The sequence below is a fragment of the Rhinoraja longicauda genome, chromosome 24, assembly GCF_053455715.1.
Source record: "Rhinoraja longicauda isolate Sanriku21f chromosome 24, sRhiLon1.1, whole genome shotgun sequence".
Classification (NCBI taxonomy): domain Eukaryota; kingdom Metazoa; phylum Chordata; class Chondrichthyes; order Rajiformes; family Arhynchobatidae; genus Rhinoraja; species Rhinoraja longicauda.
The window spans coordinates 15,637,620-15,662,911 of NC_135976.1; the positions used below are offsets into that span (position 1 = coordinate 15,637,620).

Consider the following 25,292-nt stretch of genomic DNA (forward strand, 5'->3'; position numbering starts at 1 on the left):
CTCTTTGAAACCTACCTAACAGTGAAATGCCTGGAGAGAGTGGATGTTGAGAGGATGTCTCCACCAGTGGGAGAGTCTAGGTCTAGGGTGGTACAGCCGCAGAATAAAAGGGCGCTCCTTTAGAGGACGAATTTCTCTCGTGAGAGGGTGGTGAATCTGTGGAATTCATTGCCACAGACGGCTGTGGAGGGCAAGTCATTGGGTAGTTTTGTGGAGATTGACACCCTTACTAATCAAGAAATTGTCAAAGGATAAGTAAAGGCGGCAGAAGAATGGTGTTGAGAGGAAAAGATAAATCAGTTCGGATTTAATGGCGGAGTGGATTCGATGGATTGAATGGACCAATTCTGTTCCGATGACATGAACATTATTGTCACAAGCGCCAAGGTATAGCGAAATTCATTTTTACATACCGTTCAGTCCAACTATTATGATAAATAAGCAAAGCTTAGATATAGTGCAAGTGTCTAGAAATAGTACACCGAGACAGTATAGAAGAGTCACCAGATTTGGTGTCATGTTCGAGTCCCAGTCATTCTAAGTCAGAGTTTCTTAACCTGGCCATGAAGGCCTGTTGTCCTGGCGGCAACACAACCAATTCAAGACTTGGCTTCCAAGTACAGTTCTTGCATTACGTCTGTCAGAATGGTGATTTGATGAAGAATAAAGGTATCAGTCCCGTGATTTGTAGTGGAAATTTGTCACTGTACAAGCTTGAAATGCCAGCAGGGCTGCAATAAATCTTACATAACTGTTTACATTTCAAATTTTGTCCTGGACACAACATGTGGCAAAGGATGTCAGATCAAACAGCTGTCTCGGCCATGAACACGTTCACATCCAAATAAACAGAGGCAGCCAACACCAGTATTACATTGCCACTGTGCATTCCTTAGATAAACAGAAACCACCAGAATTATTTAGTGAGCCTCTTGGGTGTCACAAAGGGGCAACAGGGAAGTGTGCTTGAAGTAGTTATAAATGGTCATCAAAGACTAAATGATAAACTGTCTGCAGTGACAGGAATGCTGATGCAAGCTGTGATCTGTTCAAAAACGGATGGAAGCCAATTTCTCCAGTAAATTTCAAACGTGAATTGGATAAACAGATGGAAGGGGAAAAAGAAGATAAATCAGAGGGCTTTGGGAAAAGAGCAGGAACACGACTCCACCCTCTACTCGAGAGAGAACACTGTGTCCCCCTCAGCCCTTGATGCCATCGAGTGCCTGCCGACCATGGATGAGTTAGATGGAGAGTCGACGGTAGAAGAGCTCAGCAAGGCCATTGACAGCCTGGCCTCAGGCAAGGCCCCAGGCAGCGACGGGATTCCTCCTGACCTGATCAAGCACTGCAAGACCTCCTTACTGCTTCGTCTGCATGAAGTCCTCTGCCAGTGCTGGCAAGAAGGAGCTGTACCGCAGGACATGAGGGATGCCACGATCATTACCCTCTACAAGAACAAGGGTGAGAGAAGCGATTGCAACAACTACAGAGACATCTCCCTCCTCAACATCGTCGGCAAGGTCTTTGCTCGGGTCATCTTGATCCGCCTGCAGAAGCTGGCAGAACGTGTCTACCCAGAGGCACAGTGCGGTTTCCGAGCTGGAAGGTCAACAGTAGACATGGTCTTCTCTCTTCACCAGCTCCAGGAGAAGTGCAGAGAACAGCGGATGCCCCTGTATATTGCTTTCATTGACCTCACCAAGGCTTTTGACTTCGTCAGCAGAGATGGCCTATTCAAGGCTCTCCCAAAGATCGGCTGCCCACCAAAACTGCAGAGCATGATAGAATCCTTCCACATCAACACAAAGGGGACAGTGCAGTTCAATGGCAGTTTCTTAGAGCCTTTCGACATCCGCAGTGGCGTCAAACAAGGCTGTGTCCTCGCTACCAAACTCTTTGGGATTTTCTTCGCTCTGCTCCTGAAACATGCCTTCGGCACCCAACAGAAGGGATCTACCTGCGTACTAGATCAGACGGCAAGCTCTTCAACCTCACCCGCCTCCGAGCCAAGACAAAGTACGTGAAGCTCTCATCAGAGACATGTTGTTCGCCGATGACGCAGCAGTTGTGTCCCACACACAGCAAGAACTACAGTCATTGATGGAACGCTTCTATCGGGCTTGCAAGGACTTTGGGCTGACCATCAGCCTGAAGAAGACAAACGTCCTGGGACAGGATACAGAGGCACCGCCTGTCATCACCATCGACGACTACGAACTCGATGCCGTCCATCAGTTCACGTACCTCGGCTCCACCATCACTGACAACCTCTCCTTGGACACGGAGATTGACAAGAGGATCGGGAAGGCAGCTACAACTCTCGCTCGCCTCACAACTCGAGTGTGGACCAATCCAAAGCTGACAGTGAAGACAAAGATAGCAGTCTACAACGCCAGTGTCAACTCCACTCCCTGTACAATAGGTGAATTTACAGAGGTCAATTTACCCACTGACCCGCACGTCTTTCGGCTGTGGTGGTAAATTGGAGGTCTTGAAGAAGACACATGTGGTCACAGGGAGAATATGCAAACTCCACACAGACAGCATCTGAGGTCAGGATTGAACCTGGGTCTCTGGCAGTGTGAGGCAGCAGCTTTACCAGCAGTGCCACTAATTTGGGCTGGGATGTTTCCCTGAGCAGCTGCATGGTGAATCATTCAATGATCAAATAAGAGCCTGTTTCAAGAGTTCGAGAGTCACTCTCTCCATCCTCTCCACCTCCAGAGAGAGTTGGAATCCACGCCCTTGTTTCCTTTTCACCCATGAAAGGATAAAATTTTCTACTGTTTACAGAGAACATCGAACGACTCGGATTGTTTTCTATGGAACACCGAGGGTTGCGGAGAGACCTGATTGAAGTATGTCAAATGAGTCTTGGATAGGGTGAATAGTCAGAACCTCTTCCCCAGGATGGAAGCGCCAAAGACGAGAGAACACAGCTTTTAGGTGAGAGGAGAAAGTCTAAAGGAGATGCATGTGGCAATTTTTCTTTACACACACGCAGAGTAGTGGATACCTGGAGCGTGCTGCCAGGTGTGTTCATGGAGGCAGATACAATAGTAATGTTTAAGAGGCTTTTGGATTGGCACATGGATATGCAGGGAATGTTGTGGCCCATTGTGCCAACCAACAATCACCCACACACTAGTTCTACACACTAGGGACTATTTACAGAAGCCAATTAACCTATAAAACTACATGTCTTTGGAGCGTGGGAGGAAAGCGGAGCACCCGGAGAGAACCCCAGTGGTCACTGGGAGAACGACGTACAAAACTCTGTACAAACAGCACCCATAGACAGGATCGAACCAGAGTCTCAGGCGCCGTGAGGCCACAGCTCTACTGCTGCGCCAACGTGCCGCCCTCTAGTTAAAAGACTAGCCTGTGCTGAAAGAAAACCAAGGTTGGATTAGCTCCGATAGATACTTCCAGTTCAGAATTGTTTATGGTCAGGTCTTAACTCAAGTCATAGAGTCTTACAGCATGGAAACAGGCCCTTCAGCCCAACTTGGCCCATGCCGACCAACATGACCCATTTACACTTGTCCCACTACTCCGCGCTTAGCCCATAACCCTCTAAACATATCCTATCCATACAATGTACAAACGTCTCCTAAATTTTATGATGGTACTTGTCGAGTCCACTGAGGTATGGAAAGGATTCAGTACTTTAAAAAAGTGGCCTAAATCTACAAAGTTCTCTACTTAGATCTCACAAGATGCTTCATCAGATTTATCCATTCTAACAGTATAACTGCCCCTATTTTCTCAATCAGTGACAATGAGGGAGAAGGAAGTGCCTCTCGGTCACTTAAATGGTACATAATCAGAACATGCTGACACAGAAATTATTTTGAATAACTATTTTTAAGCACAGACTAGTTAAAACCGTTGTTATTTACAAGGCAGGGTACAATCTAGAATACTTCACACACAGCGTTCAGAACTGTTCCCTAACACATGACAAATCAGCCATGATCACATTGAATGGCGGTGCTGGCTCGAAGGGCCGAATGGCCTTCTCCTGCACCTATTTTCTATTGTCTATTGTCTATAAATCATTGCACAAAGACCATAAGGTGTGTCCAATGATTTGAGACTCAAATCAAGAGATTAATTGCCAACAGAACAATGAAATACTTCCCTGTTGCAGCTCAACAGGTCCATTGACATAATGACACCGAAATAAATATTCAATTGTACAATATATTAACAACCATATTAACAACTTCCCCTTCGCTTCCCTGTGCCTCCCATGGACTCGCATCCATTTATCCCCTTCCCCCTCTATTCCTCCTTCTGGCTTCACAGTTCACATTTCTTCTCTCCTTATCTCAACCTTTTGTCTTTTCCTGTCTGGCTTTTGTCCAACTATCTGCTTATCAAAACCCCCTCTCCCCCACCTGTATCCACCTATCACTCGCCAGGCTTTGTCCAACCCCTCCTCTCTTCCACATTTCCACCCACCACTACGTCCGTCTGAAGAAAGGGCCCAACATGAAACATCACCTACCCACGTTCTCCAGAGATGCTGCCTGACCTGCTGAGTTTAGTTCAGAGATACAGTGTGGAAACAGGCCCGTCAGCCCCGAGTCCACGTTGACCATTGATCACCAGCACACTAGTTTCAAGCTGTCCCATTTTCACATCCCACACACTCGGGGCAACGTGTTGATGCCAATTATACTGTGTAGGGAGTGGATGAGAAAGTGGGAAAACATGGTATAATACCAATGAAAGGATCAAAGTGCTGGAGTAACGCAGCGGATTCAGGCAGCATCTTGGAGAACATGGATAGGTGACCTTTCAGAAGGGTCCTGACCTGAAAGGTCAAATCCTGAAATGTCACCTGTCCACATTCTCCATGTTCACCCGCTGAGTTACTCCAGTATTTTGTGTCTTTTTTTTGTACATCAGCATCTGCAGTTCCATGCATCTGTTGCTCTTTCCTTCTTTGATGTCTCAGAATATAGTAGGAGGCAACCGTGGCTGACAAGGGAAGTTAGGGATGGAATAAAACTAAAAGAAAAGATGTATAACACAGCAAAGAGTAGCCGGAAGCCAGAAGATTGGGAAACTTTCATAGGACAACAGAAGGTAACAAAACGGGCAATACGGGCTGAAAAGATGAAGTACGAGGGGAAGCTGGCCAAGAATATAAAGAAGGACAGTAAAAGCTTCTTTAGATATGTTAAGAGAAAAAGAGTAGCAAAGTCAAATGTGGGTCCCTTGAAGGCAGACACGGGTGAAATTATTATGGGTAACAAGGAAATGGCAGAAGAGTTGAACAGGTACTTCGGATCTGTCTTCACAAAGGAAAACACAAACAATCTCCCAAATGTACTAGAGGACAGAGGATCTAGGGGGATAGAGGAACTGAAAGAAATTTGCATTAGGCGAGAAATAGTATTGGTAGACTAATGGGACTGAAGGATGATAAATCCCCTGGGCCTGATGGTCTGCATCCCAGGATCCTCAGGGAGGTGGCTCTAGAAATAGTGGACGCATTGGTGATCATTTTCCAATGTTCAATAGAATGGAGGATAGCTAATGTTATCCCACTTTTCAAGAAAGGAGCGAGAGAGAAAACGGGGAATTACAGACCAGTTAGCCTGACTTCGGTGGTGGGAAAGATGCTAAATAAGTCAATTATTAGAGGTAATAACGGTGCATTTGGATAGCAGTAAAAGGATAAGTCCAAGTCAGCATGCATTTACTAAAGGGAAATCATGCTTGACTAATCTTCTGGAATTTTTTGAAGATGTGACAAGTAAAATGGATGAAGGGGAGCCAGTGGATGTAGTGTATCTAGACTTTCAGAAAGCCTTTGATAAGGTCCCACACGGGAGATTGGTGAGTAAAATTAGGGCACATGGTATTGGGGGTAGGGTGTTGACGTGGATACAAAATTGGTTGGCAGACAGGAAGCAAAGAGTAGGAGTAAACGGGTCCTTTTCAGAATGGCAGGTAGTGGCGAGTGGAGTGCCGCAAGGCTCGGTGTTGGGGCCTCAACTGTTTACTATATATATTAATGATTTGGAAGAGGGAATTAGAAGCAACACTAGGAAGTTTGCGGATGACACAAAGCTGGGTGGCAGTGTGAACTGTGAAGAGGATGTTAGGAAGTTGCAGGGTGACCTGGACAGGTTAAGTGAGTGGGCAGATGCGTGGCAGATGCAGGATAATATAGATAAATGTGAGGTTATCTACTTTGGCGGCAAAAACAAGGAGGCAGAATTAAGTTGGCGTGCAGGTACAACAGGCAGTGAAGAAAGCCTTCATAATGAGAGGATTTCAGTATAGGAGTAAAGAGGTTCTTCTGCATTTGTATAGGGCCCTGGTAAGACCATACCTGGAGTATTGTGTACAGTTTTGGTCTCCTAATTTGAGGAAGGACATCCTTGTAATTGAGGCAGTGCAGCGTAGGTTCACGAGATTGATCCCTGGGATGGCGGGACTGTCATACGAGGAAAGATTGAAAAGACTAGGCTTGTATTCACTGGAGTTTAGAAGGCTGAGAGGGGATCTTATAGAAACATATAAAATTATAAAAGGACTGGACAAGCTAGATGCAGGAAAAATGTTCCCAATGTTGGGGGAGTCCAGAACCAGGGGCCACAGTCTTAGAATAAAGGTGAGGCCATTTAAAACTGAGGTGAGAAGGAACTTTTCCACCCAGAGAGTTGTGAATGTGGAATTCTCTGCCACAGAGGGCACTGGAGGCCAAATCACTGGATGGATTTAAGAGAAAGTTAGATAGAGCTCTAGGGGCTAGTGGAATCAAGGGATATGGGGAGAAGGCAGGCACGGGTTATTGATTGTAGACGATCAGCCATGATCACGATGAATGGCGGTGCTGGCTCGAAGGGCTGAATGGCCTCCTCCTGCACCTATTTTCTATGTTTAATGTTATGTCACCAAGTATGAATAATGATCTGTACAGAATTCCAATTCATCTTTTCAAAGTCTGTCAAGGGTCATGTCCAACAATATCTAATCCATTGTTATTTGCAATAGTTTGATCAAACTTTGTCCTGAATCAAATAAAGGTGTGTTTGTGAAAGTTATCAGCAGCTTTGATATAGCTGGTCGATTGACACAGGTCACCCAACCTGCTAATTTAAGCTTTAGAGATACAGCGCGGAAACAGGCCCTTCGGTTCACCGAGTCCACGTCGACCAGCGATCACACTGTACACCAACACTATCCTACACGCTAGGGACAATTTTAATCAAAGCCAATTCACCTACAAACCTATATGTCGTTGGAGTGTGGGAGGAAACTGGAGCACCCAGAGAAAACACATGCGGTCAAAGTGAGGACGTACAATCACCTCGCAGACAGCACCCATAGTCAGTATCGTACTCTGGCATTGTGAAGTAGCAAATCTATCATTACGCCACTGTGCCACCCTATAGCCCATTCTTAATGGCTTTAGATACAGAAGTACATAGGACATCACAGCACAAGAACAGGCCTTTCGCCCACAATGTCAGTGCTGAACATGATGCCCAGACCATCATTTATCAACCTGCACATAACCCATATCCCTGCATTCCCTGCATATCCATGCGCCTAACCAAAACTCTTTTAAAGTATCTGTCTCCCCACTGCCCTCTGTGTAAACAGTTGCCCTGCACACCTCCTTTAACCTTTGCCAATCTTACCTTAAACCTGTGCTCTCTAGGATCAGGTTGTTTTATCCTGAGAAAAATGTTCTGTCTGTCGACCTGTCTTCTTGTAATTTCATCAACTTCCATCAGGTCTCCCGCCAACCACCAGCATTCCAGATAAACCAAGCCAAGCCCAGGTTTAGGATCCATGATCCTGATTGGACCCTAATCAGTGGCGAATCTGTGGAATTCTTTGCCACAGAAGGCTGTGGAGGCTAAGTCGGCGATATTTTTAAGGCAGATATAGATAGATTCTTGATTAGTACAGGTGTCAGAAGTTCTGGAGAGAAGGCAAGAGAATGGGGTAAGGAGGGAGAGATAGAACAGCCATGACTGAATGGCTTGATGGGCCGAATGGCCTAAGTCGACTCCTATTCCTTATGACCGCAGAAAATCGAATGAGAAGGAATAATCGCAGATTAGGTCATAAGGTCCTTATGACCTATTTCTGCAATAATTGCTTCTCATTCAATTGATTGAGGGGAGCCCTGATAAAAGTACATGAAATTAAGGCAGTCAGAACTACTTTCTCCCAGGGTGGAAATGTCAAAGACGAGAGAGCAGAGCTTCAAGGTGAAAGGGGCAAAGGTTAAAGAAGATTGACACAAAATGCTGGAGTAACTCAATGGAACAGGTGGCATCTCCGGAGTGAAGGAATGGGTGATGTTTCAGGTCGAGACCCTTCTTCAGTGTCTCTCTTCGGTGCAAACCAGCATCTGCAGTTCCTTCCTACAAAGTGTAAAGAAGATGTGCAGGGCAGGTTTGTGGCTCCATAGAGAGCAGTGGGTACCTGGAACACAGTGTCTTGCTCAGGTTTCTAGCATCTGCAGTTCCTTGTGCCTCAATAAAACATTATTTGAAGAAGCGTCTCGACCCGAAACATCACCCATTCCTTCTCTCCCGAGGTGCTGCCTGACCCGCTGAGTTACTCCAGTATTTTGTGTGTACCTTCAATTTGAACCAGCATCTGCAGTTATTTTCCTACACATCAATATTGGTAACACTTTACAAAGCGGAAAAGGCTCAGTATTTGTACTGTGCTTTTCATTTGCTCCATTTTACCAGCATTCATTCGAACAATTGTAATGCTCTGTAATTGTAATTCTTCAAAGATTCGACAAAATCTATATAAACTTCTTTCGCCGCGGTGTTATTTCCTTCCCCGCCCTGCAAAGTAATCTTATCTTTAGACAGGCATCTGAGTCAACAGCAGGAATTTTAGGTTTCTACACTTGAGGGAGGATTTGAACTCGTTTTCTCACACGAACACCAATTTTCACAGAATCTGGAATCCCTTTCAATAGACAATAGACAATAGACAATAGGTGCAGGAGTAGGCCATTCAGCCCTTCGAGCCAGCACCGCCATTCAATGCGATCATGGCTGATCACTCTCAATCAGTACCCCGTTCCTGCCTTCTCCCCATACCCCCTCACTCCGCTATCCTTTGGAAAATCAATTACAAGACAGAGGAGATAATTAAGAAGGAAGTTACTTATTTTAAAATGCATGCTGTTAATGCGTGGAGAGCTTACCATAAATGGTGTTTGCGACACAGTCATACAGCACGGAATCAAGACCTTCAGCCCAACTTGCCAACGCCGATCAACATTCCTCATCTACACTAGTCCTACCTGCCTGCGTTTTGTCCATATCCCTCTAACCCTGTCCTATCCATGTACCTCTCCAAATACTTTTTAAATGTTGTGATAGTACACGTCTCAACTACCACCTCTGGCAGCTCATTGCACACACCCGCTGCCCTTTATATAAAAGTCCAGGTACCTACTCCCCTTGGTGTAAAATTCTATATACCTACCACCCTGTGTAAAATTCCACATACCTACCACCATGTGTATAAGGAGACACCACTGTGCATAAATACACACAACAGCGAAGAGAGATATCTCCAGTGACTCCTGACAACCCTCAGCCCTTGACCATTCAAAAGAGAAGGAGCTTTCAAGATGACAATGAGAACCTGGATTCCATGCATTGAGATCTTACACAAACCTCACTTGAGTGGCAAAAGGAACACATCACCACAAAGTACCCACGTGCCCAGCCATTCAAGCATCTCCTGTCACATCGCTTCGGAAGAGGCCCCAGTTTTCATGTTGCCATCATGAGCTACTTCAGAACCCAGAAAGCCGCCACTGCAGCGACCCCCAAAGAAGAAAGAATTAGAGTGCTCAGATAGATCACCTTGGAATACCTGGAGAGGAGATGGCTGTCACAAGGTCAGTTTGGCCAAGATTCAACTATGATGTTGCAGCAAAAGGTACAGAAGCCATGGGTCAGAGAAAGGGCCAGTAAAAGAGATTGCCACAAAAGAGTCAATAGTTGGGTGGCACAGTGGTAGTGTTCCTGCCTTACAGCACTGGACACCCAGTTTCGATCTTGACTATGGGTGGTCTGTATGGATTCTTCTTAACGTTCTCCCTGTGACAGAGTGGGTTTTCTCCGGGTGCTCCAGTTTCCTCCCACACTTCAATGAAGTGCAGGTTTGTAGGTTGATTGGCTTCTGTAAATTGTAAATTGTCCCTAGTGTGCAGGATAGTGCTACTGTACGGGATGATTGCTAGTCGGCGTGGACCTGGTGGGCCGAAGGGCCTGTTTCCATCTGGTATCTCTAAATTTATTGTAATATGTACCAAAAATGGAACAATGAAATTCTTACTTGCAGCAGCATAATAGTTCTGCAAACACAGTACTCAATAGATAACATAAAAAACAAAAACAAAAAAAAGTACTATAATTTTTTTTAAATACAGTAGAACAAAACAAAGCCCAAAGTCTCTGGTACAACCAAGACAGTTACTAGTTTGAAGTTTTGTCGGTGTTGGTTGTGTTTAATAGTCTGATGGCTGGTGGGATATTGGCTACTTTCAAAATAAGAAGGAAATGTTTCCAAAAATAATAAATTACAATGTTCTAATATCTGGAGAAAAGATTGCTAGTGTTAAGAATCTCAATTTTCTTCACCATGTTACTTTGTTCTCGAGCCTTATACTTTCTGGGCCTCCATACGTGAACAATGGGTGCCCAGTTCCTTAGCCGAGTTTCAGCATCATCAGCTCAGTGTTAGTCAATGAAGGAGCACGCAAAATATCCTGCCCTCGGACAAATTTCCCTCACCCGTTCCACCAGGTTCTGGTTCTGGTGGATTACCACACAAACACCTCATAAGTGGTTATCTCGTGCAGGTATGATCTATTGCACAAGAGATCAGGTGGATCATGCAGCAAGGAAAACACTTGCCAAACCAGCAGAACAGCTTAACTTTTTTAAACTATTGATTGGAATCTTCCCTATTTGGGTATTATCTGTGCACATCTCCCAACAGTTCTCAATGTGAACACTTTGACAGGTGCAATTAATGAAACTTTTTTTTTTAACAAGCCAGAAAATTGCAATGACATTCTTTGTAATTAAAGGTGTCAATACAACAACGGGTTTTGGTAATGTTTAAGAAACAATAACAAGGGGAAAAAAGGGATACATAGAAAAGTTAATGTCAATTTTAACATGAGCCAGTGTAGATTTGTAAAAGGCGGGTGGTGTCTGTCTAATCGAACTAAAGTTTTTGATGAAATAACAATGTGAGATAATTAAGGAATTTCAAAGGGCACCATCCATATGGATTGTACGAAAGTGTTTGATGAAGTACCATGGAAAAGACTGATGAGTATAATTGAGATTCATGGAACAGAAGATTTAGTATCAGCTTGGATAAATTGCTCAGAGCCTTGGCAAATTGTCGCTTTCCTCAAGAACCTAAGAAATAGGAATGGAAGTAGGCCAAATGGCCTCACCAGAATACTCCATCATTCAATAGGATCACAGCCAACCTTATCTTGCCCTCTGTTCCATTCTCCTGCTAATTCACCATCACCCAGAATCTGTCTACCTACAGTCATACAGCGTGGAAACAGGCCCTTTGGCCCAACTTGCCCACAGCGACCAACATTTCCCATCTACACTAGTCCCACCTGCCTGCATTTGGCCCATATCCCTCCAAACCTGTCCTATCTATGTACCTGTCTAATTATTTCTTGAATGTTGCAATAGTCCCTGCCTCAACTACCTCCTCTGGCAGCTCATTCCATACACCCTGCACCTTTTGTGTGAAAAAGTTACACCTCAGATTCCTGTTCAATCTTGCCCCCTTCACCTCAAACCCATGTCCTCGGGCTCTGTCTACCTCAGCTCTGAATATATTTATCGATCAGATTTTATTTTTTATAAGCTCTAGTGAACATGGAGGCAATCTGTTCAACATTTCCTCATATGACATTGAACATAGAACAGCACAGCGCCGACAGGCTTTGTGGAGGGTGTGGAGAAGGTTTACCAGAATGCTGCTGAATTAGAGACATTCAGCTGCAGGGAAATAAGTGTTGGATAAACTTGGACTGTTTTCTCTGGAACATCAACGGTTGAGGGGAGATTTGATTGGTATATGAAATTATGAGAGGCATAGATAGGGTAGACAGTCAGAACCTTTTTCCCCAGGGTGGAAACGTCCAACACTAGAGTGTTTCGCAGTAAGGTGAGAGGGGAACAATTTAATGGAGATGAGCGGGGCAAGTTTTTTTTGTTATGGACCTGAAACGCACTATCAGGGGTGTTGGAGGCACATACGATATTGGCATTTAAGAGGCTTTTCGAACCGGCACACGGACATGCAAGGATGAGCGGGATATGGATCATGCAGATGAGATCAGTTTAGCTTGGCATCATGAGGTGATATTCCTTCCCTTGTTGTCCCTTCCATTGTTGGCCTAAGTGTGCTGTACCAGGGCTGTCTTAACGCATGGGCCTGATGGGCACTTGCCCGGGGCCCCACGAGCATAGGGGCCCCATGTTGATCTGTGTATGTTAAGTGACTTGCAATAAATAAATACTACTTTAAAAATGTAGGTTCAATAAGTGGTTATTTCGCAACATTTTCGGTCACTAAGTGCTTCTCACAGTGATCTGTAAGTGCTTTTCGCAACAATGTAGCACCCTAAGTCCATCGCTAAGTGCTTTTTGGCAAGTGCTTTTCGCCGGCACGATGGGGGGGGGGGGGGCTGGTAGGGAAAGGGGGGTGGGGGAGAGTAACAGTAGGGGCCCCAGTACACTGATTTGCCCGGGGGCCCATAATGCTGTAAAAACGGCCCTGTGCTGTACTGTTCAATGTTCCATGTTCTATGATCTAGCACTGGAACAGGCACTCTGGCCCACAATGTCCATGCCAAACATGATGTCAAGTTAAACTAAGCTCGTCTACCTACACATGATCCATATCCCTCCACTCCCTTCATCCCCACTTTTATCCCACGTTTCAACATAACAGACCTCCCCCATGCAAGGGGTGATCCTGTCAACACTTGGTGCAACTGTATTAAGCCTTCCCTCCTTTTATATACCTTTTCCATTTGCAATAAATGCCGGCGTCACATCTGGCTTCCTAATCACTTCCTTCAGCTGCACACTAACCTGCTGTGTCCTGTACCTGTGGACACTCAAATCCACGGCGTTCTGTAGTCTCACTCTAACTAATCAATCTTCTGCTTGCCTTGAACCAAAGTCGTGAACCTCATCACTTCCCCACATTTGGGCAGCACAGTGCCGCAGGGGGAAGAGTTGCTGCCTTACAGCGTTAAATCACATGGATTTTCTCCGGGTGCTCCGGTTCCCTCCCCCATTCCAAAGACGTGCAGGTTTGTACGTTTATTGGCTTCTGTACATTGTTCCTGGTGTGCAGGATAAAACTAGTGTACGGGTGATCGCTGTTTGGAGTGGACTGGTAGGCCAAAGGGCCTGTTTCTATGCTGTATCTGTAAACTAAACTAAACAAAAATCACATTACAAATAGTTGCCAACTCAACAGATCTATTTCGACCTCCCGAGAGACTCACTGCATCCACATCGCAACTTGCTGTCCGATCTGCTTCCTATCTTTCAGTACATTTGTCTACAATATTCAAGGTTCCTTCATCCAAGTCATTAATTTAGATTTTGTAAGTTGTTCAGGGCCAAGACAGTTAGCCAATATCAGAGCTTGCCAAGCTAAAAAGATCCATTTATCCTGATTCTCTTTCCTATCAATAAACAATTTTAACTATGCCAAGATATTACCCTCAACGCCTTGAACTCAGTTTTTGCTGTCAACTTTGAAAATACAAATACACTATATGTGAACATTGAATTCTCCAATTTCAAGTAACTAACCTATACACAAACCCATCGCCTCCCGCCTCCCCTCCCGCCTCCCGCCTCCCACCCCCCATCCCCCCTCCCCCTCCCCCTCCCCCTTCCATGTCCCACCTGGATTTACACCTATTACTCTCCTTCTTCCCACACCTCTTCCCCTTCCATCTATATTCATACCTCTGGCTTCACAATTCGTACCTCTTCTATTCTTACCTCACACTTTTTCCTCTTTTCTACTCTGGCTTTTGTCCAACCACTTACATCCTGCCGTCTGAAGCAGTCTGAAGAAGGGTTCCAACCAAAGACGTCACCTCTCCATGTTCTCCAGAGATGCTGCCTGACCCGCCGAGTTACTCCGGCACATTGTCTTTATCTTGCCTCCACCAGCTTCCTACCCAACCCAATCCCGAACCACAATCAGTCTGAAGAAGGGTCTTGACTCAAAACATCACCTATCCATGTTCTCCAGAGATGTTGCCTAACCCGTTGAGTTACTTCGGCACTGTATCCTTTTTCGTTAACTAGCATCTGCAGTTGTTTATGTTTACAGCCCTTACATTTGTTATATCCTCAAAGAGCTCCAATAACATTTTCAAAAGTGATTTTCCTTTAATATTTCCTTTAATAATCCTTTATAACGGATTACAACTGTTTTTCAAGGAATAACATCAGGCTAATGGGTTTATCATTCCTTGTTTTCTGTCTTCCTCCGTTTAGAAGGATGAGGGGGGATCTTATTGAAACATATAAGATAATTAGGGGATTGGACACATTAGAGGCAGATAACATGTTCCCAATGTTGGGGGAGTCCAGAACAAGGGGCCACAGTTTAAGAATAAGGGGTAGGCCATTTAGAACGGAGATGAGGAAGAACTTTTTCAGTCAGAGGGTGGTGAAGGTGTGGAATTCTCTGCCTCAGAAGGCAGTGGAGGCCAGTTCGTTGGATGCTTTCAAGAGAGAGCTGGATAGAGCTCTTAAGGATAGCGGAGTGAGGGGGTATGGGGAGAAGGCAGGAACGGGGTACTGATTGAGAGTGATCAGCCATGATCGCATTGAATGGCGGTGCTGGCTCGAAGGGCTGAATGGCCTACTCCTGCACCAATTGTCTATTGTCTATTGTCTATTGATAAGGATACCTTAAATTTGGGTTTTTAAAACATATTGAACCTTTCCAAAATCTCGTAAATGTTTGAATGTTACTCCTAAATCATCTGCTTTCTCTTTAGCCACCTCTTTTCAGACCCTCAGATACCGCCCATCAGATTAAGAAACTTGGATACAAAATGTTGGAGTAACTCAGCGGGGGCAGGCATCATCTCTGGAGAGAAGGAATGGATGACGTTTCGGATCGAGACCGAAATTACTACTACAAGTTTGCATTAGCAAAATAAATTGACATATACATGTTAGCCATTTGCATTATCCAGCTTCTAATCTTTTATACTGTAATATGTTGGGATGGAAACTTACCTCGAAATTTTTTGGGAGGATTTTCTAGGTCTCCGGCTCCTGGCTCGATGACACATCTATCATCCACCAACCTGCAAAACAAAGACAAAATTCTTAATTGATCAGTTCTAGTTTGCATTTCAGACCTTCTTGGCAATGTTCTTCCACATCATCTACAATCTGGAGGAACAGTTTCTTCCCCAGTGTTATCAGAGTCCTCATCGGTCCTCCCATAAGCTAGGGTGTAGTCCCCATCTTCCAACCCACCTATTACAGGCATTGAACTTTTTTTCTCTGGAACTGTAATGATACAATGCTGAAATACTATATTCTGCACTCTGTTTTTTTTTTTCTTTGCATTACCTAGTTTAGTCTAGTTTATTATTGTCACATGTACCAAGGTATAGCAAAAGGCTTTTGTGTGCATGCTACACAATCAAACCATCACAATCAAACCGATTACAATCACAATCAAACCATCCACAGTGTACAGATACAGGATAAGAGAATACTTGTGTGGTCCTTGAGTATGGTTTGATCGTGCTTATGTATAATGTGGCCTCCAGTCTCTGTCGCGTGTCTTCAAACCAATTTTATATCCGTTTAGCTGGCCAGCTTGCACTGGATCCTATGTGATCTAACCTTCCAGAGCAGCCTACCATGTGGTATCCTGTCAAAGTCCACGTGGACATCATCTACTATGTTGTCCTCATCAATCGGCGTGGTCTCCTCTTCAAAAACATTCAATCAAATTCGTGAGATAATTTCTCATACACAAAGCCGCATTGACTATTCCGTGCCCATCAGTCCTTGCCTATCCAGAAGCATGTTTCATCCTGTCTCGCTTAATAACCTCCAATAAAATATACCTGTTATCACATGTTGACTTCATCTGTGGTGAGCAAGTTATCTGTGTCTGTTCTCCTAGTTCGCTGATGTTATAGGCACAATCAGAAATGGCCCAAACTACTTTGCCTCAAATACCAAATCAAAAAAACATTTTGCTGCATTTTTTTTATTTGTACATTACACAACTAAAAAACAGGGATTCATGTCAAAAAACAAGTGAAGTCGCTCTGACTGAAATTAGACAGGTTAGACAAGGAGAACATAGAAAAGTACAGCACAGGAACAGGCCTTACAGACCACATTCTCTTTGCCTGACATGATACCAAAATAAACAAATCTCATTTGCCTTCACACGATCCATAACACTCCATTCCCTGCATCTCTGTGCGCTGGTCTTAAGGCCTCTGAAATGCCACTATCGAATCTGCCTCCATCACTACCCCTGGCAGCATATTCCAGGCATGCATCTGTGTGAACAAAACTTGCCCTGCACATCTCCTTTTAACTTTACCCCTTTCAAAAACAGGCAACATTTTATTTGAAGACTTATTTGAAGCTTTATGGAGAGAAAATGTCCCAAGACTGCAAGAGACGATCTGGACAAACCTCTCCCTGTAGCTAAATTGCCCTAATCCAGGCAACATTCTGCTAAAATAAGATAATCATTTTCAATCAGTTAAAATTTTTATTGAGGTATAATTGTAAAACCAGACTGAGTTGATTTACCAGCTCACCTGCTGACATAGCAAGTCTGTCAAACAGGATGAAGTTAAGAATTTGCGTATTAAGAAGGGCGAGCATGAGTTAGAGTGGTCTGATGCAGAAACCGGCCCTTCGGCCCACTCTAACCATGCTACCTGGTGTAACTATCCACACTAATTCCATTTGCTCACGTCAGGTCTGCAGGCGACTCAAGTACTTGTCTGAGCAAAACACAAAGTGCTGGAGGAACTCAGCGTTGCCGGGCCCACTGTGTTCCTCCAGCACTTTCTCTTTTGCTCAAGATGCCGTCATCAGTAGAGATATTGCCTCACAGCGCCAAAGACCAGAGTTCAATCCTGACCACGGGTGCTGGCTGTACAGAGTTTGCACGTTCTCCCCGTGACCGCGTGGATTCTATTGTCATCTGTGGAAACCCTTATGGGCTCAGCAAATTGAATGTATGATTAGTGTAAAGGTGACAAATAGATGAGGAAGGGGTTACGAAGAAATATCAAATAGACAATGGCAGATGTGCAGTAAATACTATTCTTAAGGCTAAGACTATAATTAACAAATGTACTTTACTTGCTTGGGAGCAGGGAGGGACTTAATATTGCCTCAAGATATGGCCTGTACAGAAACTGTGGTAATATATTACCTGCTAGAATTATGAGAGGCATTGATTGGATAGAGAGTCAGAAAGCTTCTCCCCTCAGGGTGGAACTGTCAAAGACTAGAAAACATAGCTTTGAGGTTAGAGGGGCATGTTCCTGGGTGTTCAATGGTCACCATGGACTCGATGGGCTGAAGGGCCTGTTTCCATGTTATATCTCTAAACTAATGTTTTTGCTGAATGTTAGAATCCACTGAAATCAAGAGATAATGTACAGTGAGTTAATAAAAGAACAAATCTTTAGTGATGGGGCAGCACGGTGATGCAAAGGTAGAGTTGCTGCCTTACTGCCCCAGAGAGGGGGGGGGGGGTTCAACAGGCAACACTACAGGCAATGACTGACTACAGACAATGACTGCATGGAGCTTGTACGTTCTCTCTGTGACCGTGTGCGTTTTCTCCGGGTGCTCCGTTTTCCGCCCACATTCTAAAGATGGGCAGGTTTGTCGGTTAATTGGCTTCTGTTAAATGTAAATTGTCCCTATTGTGTAGGATAGTGCAAGTCTATGGGGTATTCGCTGGTCAACATGGACTCGGTGGGCTGAAGGGCCTGTTTCCACGCTGTATTTCTAAAGTCCAACTAAAAAGTACAAATATTAAGATACCACCAAATACAGTCTGACCACAAAAGCTTACATATAAGCAGCTGACCAGATTAGCAATCTTAATATAACTTTACGTGCATACAATACCATTCATTTGTGCCTTACAACCTTTAATTTCTAACAAATTAATATTACAATCCTGGAAAATCAGTTGAAGCAAAACTATCTTTTAAATGCGCAAAAGACTTTCTTTTACGTATTGCCTCTGTCCACTATTTTACAGAGATGTTAACTATTAAGCCTAAATGGCTTAATCTTCTCATTAAAAATTCCCCCAAGATCATTCTGACATGAGAAATTTGAGTGAAATAATTTTGAGGTTCAGACATGGGTAAATGTAAAAATTGTCCCTAGTGGGTGTAGGATAGTGTTAATGTACGGGGATTACTGGGCGGCACGGACTTGGAGGGCCGAAAAGGCCTGTTTCCGGCTGTATGTATATGATGATGATGATATACTATATTTATGTTGGAACACGTATTATGATAAAATTCCTATCACACAAGGTTAATTATTAAGCCTTTTTATTCATTTAGAGAGTTCATTGAAAAGGCAGTTATTGTTCACGTTATCTTTCTGCTCACAACCTATTATCCCTCAATTGAATTTCATAATAACTTCCAATGAATTCTGAAATGCAAGGCCCAACATTTTTCAATGTAAGAAGTGAGCCATTTTTTTGAATTTGCATGAATTTAAAGAAGATCAGTCATGAGCCTTCAAAGTTTAAATTAACTGCTTTGTAACACATTTATAAAATTCTTCACTGAACCTAATCCCTGGATATTTTCGGGGGCTGGGAAGTTTTCAACAGGCAGCCAACCACCAGATTAAAGAGATATTTCAGAGAACGTTACATCAAAAATAAATGCATATTAGCCACAATGAAACATTTCCACAAACTTAATTCCACTTCCAAATCATTCATTTTCAGTAAACTATATTTAGGGTCATCTCAATGACTTATATTCAATGTAGAAATATTACAGAATGCATTAAGTTTTTCTTTGTGACATTTTCCTATTATCAGTAGCACAATTTGAATCAGTCATATTTTGAACTATTTTCACCTTAGGCATCATTCAATCTGCTTTTCAAAAGTGCTGGCACTGAGCCTTCAAATGCCAAGCCAATAGTTTCACTGGAGACATCAGAGATACGGCACGGTGGCGCAGCGGTAGCGTTGCTGCCACAGCACCAGAGACCCGGGTACGATATTGACTGTGGGTGCTGTCTGCCCGAAGTTTGCACACTTTCCCGTAACCGTCTGAGTTTTCCCCAGGTGCACTGGTTTCATCCCACACTGCAAAGACGTACAGGTTTGTAGGTTGAGTGGCTTTGGTAAAGATCGTAAATATCCCCCAATGTGTGTGGGCTAGTGCTGGTGAACAGGGATCACTGATCGGCACAGACTGGATGGGCCGAAGGACATGTTTCCGCGATTCATCTCAAAACTAAACTTAACTGCAGATGCTGGAATCTTGATCAAAACACAAAGTGTTTGGATGAACTCAGCAGGTCTGGCAGCATCTGGGATGGGAATGGGCAGGCGACATTGTTGGACCCTTCTTTTACTTCTCTGGGTAGGGCACGTTCTCAGCCAGCTACTCTACTCCCTACACACTCACAAATGGGCGGCCAAATTCCGATCTTAACTCCATTTGCAGGTTTGCGGCTGACACCACAGAAATGGGCCAGATCTCAAACCATGACAAGACCAAGTACAGGAAGGAAAAAGAGCTTCGTGAAATGGTGTCAAGAAAACACCCCTCAATGTCAGCAACATAAAGGAGCTGGTCACTGATGGCAAGATGCAGGGTGGAGTACACACCCTCAGACTGCATCACTGGTGCTGTCCGAGAGCGCAGTGGCGCAGCAGTAGAGTTGCTGCCTTTCAGCATCAAAGACCCGGGTTCGATCCTCACTATGGGTGTTGTCTGGTTTCCACCCACATTCCAAAGACGTACGGGTTTGCAGGTTAATTGGCTTCAGTAAAAATTGTAAATTTTCCCAAGCCTACAGCATAGTGCTAGCGTATGCGAGTTGCTGGGCGGCGTGGACGATGGGCCGAAGGGCTTGTTTTCATGCTGCATCTCTAAAGTAAGTTAAACTCTACATTCAAAAGTGTATTATCACCATCACCACTCTGACAGTGGGTTCCAGGCACCCACCAATCACTGTGTAAAAAAACTTGCCCTGCTTATCTCCTTTAAACTTTGCCCCTCTCACCTTAAAGCTGTGAAATTTAGAATCAAGTTATGGATGAATTGTGCTTTAATTGCTCTTCGATGTATATCTTTTGTTTTGCTTTAGTTTAGTGTGAAGATACAGAGCAGAAACGGTACCTTCGGCCCACCCAGTCCGCACTGGCCAACGATCCCCCGTAAATTAGTTATATCCTCTACACTAGGGACAATTTACAGACACCAATTAACCTACAAACCTGCATGTGTTTGTAATGTGGGATGAAACCAGAGCACCCGGAGAAAACCCACGTGGTCACAGAGAAAATGTACAAACATCGGACAGACAGCACCTGGATGCATCCTGGGTCTTTGGCGCTGTAGGGCAACAATTCTACCGCTGTGCCACTGTGCCTTATAAGGCTGTTGATACAAAATTTTGTAAATTGCATTACTTGCATCAAATTTATTTGAGGCTTCTTAAGTTAAGTATGAATTGTTTCAAAATGATAGTGTGAAGAAACAAATATTGGGCACATTTTTCCTCTGCCATTAATCATTGGTCTGTGTGAATATCAAAGCACAAAGATCCAGTGGGAACCCAGAACGTTTCCTTTCCAAGGGAAGAAGCCGTCTGGAGAAAGCAGGTTTTATTGATTTTTGGCTGTGACTTCAAACTGATGAGCTTCAAAATGAAACAGCTTTTGACACTTTGTTAGGGGCAGTTACAGCACATAGAATGATGGATAACATAACTAATCAATGCTGTTCCGTTTAATAGCCAGTCAGATGTTTTCAGGGGAAGTGCACAAAAGGTCAATGAATGTTCTGTATAAGAAAATAGAAGTCCTGAAGAAACCAAGAGCATGTAGCGAGAGAGTAAAACTGAAGCCAGACCAATGGGAGAATGAATGAAGTTAGAGAAACAGTTTTCAGCAGATGGAAACCTATCAATTGTATGGAGTCTGGTTGCTGTTCGTAAAAGGAAACCACTTCAGAAAACTAACTGCTGGATTCTGCTCACTGCATTCCTTGCTCAAATCCATACACAAGGCAGTTTTGTACTGTGTTTCACATTTTTTCTATCGTCTCTGTTAATGGTTTTACACAATTCAGTATTTAATTGGCAAGCAATTCAGTAACCCTGACATTCATGTTGAATGACTCGGGTCACTTCCGATACATGATGATTCAAATACAGTGCACCAATGCAGACAACTGAAACATTTATTCCAAAAAATAAAGTTGTCATCTTTCTTTCAGATATTTTGTCCTTTCCAAAAAAAAAAGACACACACACTTGGCTCCATAGGTCCTGGGAGCTGAATGATCATCAAATCATTCTGGGTGTTAGAAATTTAGAAGCGTTAATATTTGGTGGCACGTTGGCGCAGTGGTAGAATTGCTGCCTTACAGCGCCAGAGTGCCAAACTCGATCCTTGGGTGCCTGGATTGGTGGGTGCCTGGAACCCACTGGCCCTTATGGTTAGAAGGATCAGGGGGTATGGAGAGAAGGCAGGTACAGGTTACTGAGCTGGATGATCAGCCATGATCATATTGAATGGCTGGCTCGAAGGGCCGAATGGCCTACTCCTGCACCTATTTTCTATGTTTCTATGATCCTGACTCAGGGGGGGAATCCATATGGAGTTTGTACGTTTTCCCTGAGACCACATGGGTTTTCTCCGTGTGATCTAGCAGAGAGACAGCGATACAGAGCTGTGTCTCTGTATACTCCCCCTCCATTAACCCCTCTCCGCCAGTGATGCAGTGCTGGCTCGAAGAGCTGAACGGCCTACTCCTGCACCTATTTTCTATGTTTTCTACGAACCGGTTTCTTGCCACATTCCAAAGACATACAGATTTATAGATTAATTGGATTCTGTAAATTGTCGCTAGTGTGTCGGATAAAGACAAAGGGCGATGGCAATCACTGATGGTCCCGGTGGATGTTTAAGATGTTTTGCTGGATATTTAAGATATTCATCTTGGGTAAGAGCAGAGAAAAGGAAATGTGGTAGTGCTGTTGGATCCATGTATCATGAGAAATGACCTGGATTCAGTAGATTGTGATTTAGACTAAGAATCAGTTTGAAAAGAGCAAAACAAATATGTTTGTGGGAGACATTCCTAAGTTATAATGCACAATATAACTTATGAATATCTCCCACTAACATTTTTTTTATAAAGTTACACAGCAGAAATCAGGAAATTTGAGTGCATGTAAAAAGGGTGAGATAATAAACTTTTGGGACTTTATTCGTCATCTCGACCGGACAAGTTAAATTGGCAGGGTTAAGGTAGAAAAGAATTTCACTGTGCATTTGTGCATGTGACAAGAATGCACATTTAAACCATTGTTATTTACACTGTGCGTATTTCAACATAGCGTCTTTAACTTGTTAATTATGTTCTGTACTTTGACCCCAGCTAATGCTAGTCTTTGCTTCCTCGGCCTATTCATTCTGCCAGCTACTCTTCTAACTTTCTCTTCCTGATTTGTTTCTTCCTTTCTGACTTAGCTCAGCCATTCCAAATCCCTTTCCAAGGTAGTTTAACAGCTCCAGTAACATACCCCCGAAGAGCAGGCCCAGTAACTGGCCAGCTTGCAGCAGTTTTGCTTCACATACAGATTATGATGTCTATCCTACACACCAGGGACAATTTTCAGAAGCTATTTAATCTACAAAACCTCCACATCTTTGGGATATGGAAGGTACCCAGAAAAAATCAATGCAGTCACAGGGAGAACGTACAAACTCTATACAGGCAGCACCCATAGTCAGGGTGGAACCCGGATTACTGGCGCTGTAAGGCCACTGCGTCTCTGTACCAACAAGCTCTCTGTTCATACTAGTTCTGCGTTATCCCATTTTTGCTTCTAGCTACACGCTAGGGGCCAATCGGCCGACAAACATGCATGTCTTTGGGATGTGGGAGAAGTGGCTCTTTAAGCCAGGACTGTTTCAAACTCTGAGACCTGCCATTGTGTAGTTCGGACTGATGTCACTGAGAATGTCACTGCTATTTGGGGGAAGGGAGGGGAGAGGAAGGGATTGTGAAATTAAAGAGTAGAACAGATGTGGGAAAGCAGAAGGTTTAAAACAGCTTTTCTTATCCTTGGAACACCCAAAGCAAAATATATTGCATGTAAACGCCACAGGGAATGTTACTGGAGATAAGAATGTAAGCAGCTCTGAGATAATTACTTGGAGTTTCAATTTTTCAAACCAATTTTCAAAAACTCTCGCACATTTCTCGCAGGGACAGGACAGCAAACAAAATCAGAAGAAGAATCCTGACCCAAAAGGTCGAGTGTCCATTCCCACCACAGATGCTGCCTGACCCACTGAGTTACTCCACCGTTGTTTTCCTTTTTTAAAAAAAAGTATATAAAGTAGTATAATTTCTTCAGAATGTCAGAGGATGCGGAGAGACTTGATAGAAGTTGGGAAAATGATGAGAGGCATAGATAGGGTAGTCAGTCAAGACCATTTTTCCCCAGGGTGGAAATGTCCAACACTAGAGGGCGTCACTGTAAAGGTGAGGGAGGACAAGTTCAATGGAGATGTGCAGGCAAGATTGTTTTTACACAGAGTGTGGTGGGGGCCTGGGACACATTGCCAGGGATGGTGGTGGAGGCAGACACAACCGTGGCGTTCAGATAGAAGCTATGAGATAGAGGCTTTTACTTGGAAGTGCAGGGAACAAAGGGATATGGATTAAGTACAGGCACATGAGATCAGTTTAACAAACATTGGGGTAAAAAAAACACATTGGTTCCTGTGTTGTACCGTTCCATTGACACAAAATGTTGGAGAAACTCAACAGAACAGCCAGCATCTGTGGTGAGAAGGAATGGGTGACGTTTCAGTCGAAGGGTCTCGACCTCCCCAGAGATGCTGCCTGTCCTGCTGAGTTACTCCAACATTTTGTGTCTGTCTTCGGTTTAAACCAGCATCTGCAGTTCCTTCCTGCACATTTCGTCTGCACTGTGTTCCATGTTTGTCTGTTCTAACTAAATTTGTTTCATTTTCGATTAATAATCCGAGATGCAATTGCAGCACAGATTTCAGCTGGGGAGCCTGGCTGAAATTAGGACCCGGCACAGACACTGAAGAAGGGTCTGAAGAAGGGTCTCGACCCGAAACGTCACCCATTCCTTCTCTCCCGAGATGCTGCCTGACCTGCTGAGTTACTCCAGCACTTTGTGAATAAATACCTTCGATTTGTACCAGCATCTGCAGTTATTTCCTTATACAGACACTGCTGGGGGGTTTGCTTTACCTCCACAGGCACTTCAACTGGCATTTAAATACTAAAGAATACCAAACTTGGCTTGGACTTTGAGAAGTTGTGGGTGCCCTGCCCTGCCCTGTGTGGAATGTAGGCGCAGTGCTCGCTTACCCCAGTGTGCTGATGAAGCCATTGACCGAGCCTTCGGAGTAAAGGGACACGATATCCCCGACATGTAGGAAGCTTGACATCTCAGACATGGTCCCCAATTCACCACTGCCCGACCGTGCGCTCGCTGCAGTCTGCGCCCCGGGGACCACCTGAACAGGTCTTGCAACTCGAGTTTAGACGCCCAGAGTCTCTTTCTTCAAGCGCTGGCAGGCAACGCTGCAACTTTCCGCCCTGACATCTATCTCCCCACCCTCGCCGTCAGCATCCACCCCCTTGAGAGCAAAGAGATCCAAAAAAACTCAGCTGCAAGTATTTGCATGAGCGCGCTCGTCAATGTGGTCACCTGCAGCCAATGGAGAGGCAGAAATGTCAATACAGGAAGTTTTAGTGTGTGCTGCAACTTTTTATCTGCAAATAGTCAAAGCCCTCGTGTAAAAAAAACAAACACAGCCAGATCCTCATAACTACTTTGCAGCACTGCATAGAAATGCAATAGGAGGGCTATTTCCAGGGGAAGCCAGAACTCAAATGAACTCCAATGTTTTGG

At 44.1% G+C, this 25,292-nt stretch overlaps 1 protein-coding gene across 1 annotated transcript in view; it reads right to left on the minus strand.

Moving 5' to 3' along the window:
- Window positions 1–24,912, minus strand: part of itpr3 (inositol 1,4,5-trisphosphate receptor, type 3) — a 185,378-nt gene extending 160,466 nt beyond the window's left edge. Inside the window, exons 1-2 of the mRNA XM_078420692.1 lie at window positions 24,746–24,912; window positions 15,348–15,418 (exon numbers count right to left, since the gene is read on the minus strand). Coding sequence (XP_078276818.1) covers window positions 15,348–15,418; window positions 24,746–24,834 — 160 coding nt within the window. The 5' untranslated portion in view covers window positions 24,835–24,912. The remainder of the gene's footprint in view (window positions 1–15,347; window positions 15,419–24,745) is intronic.
- Window positions 24,913–25,292: the final 380 nt, after the last annotated feature.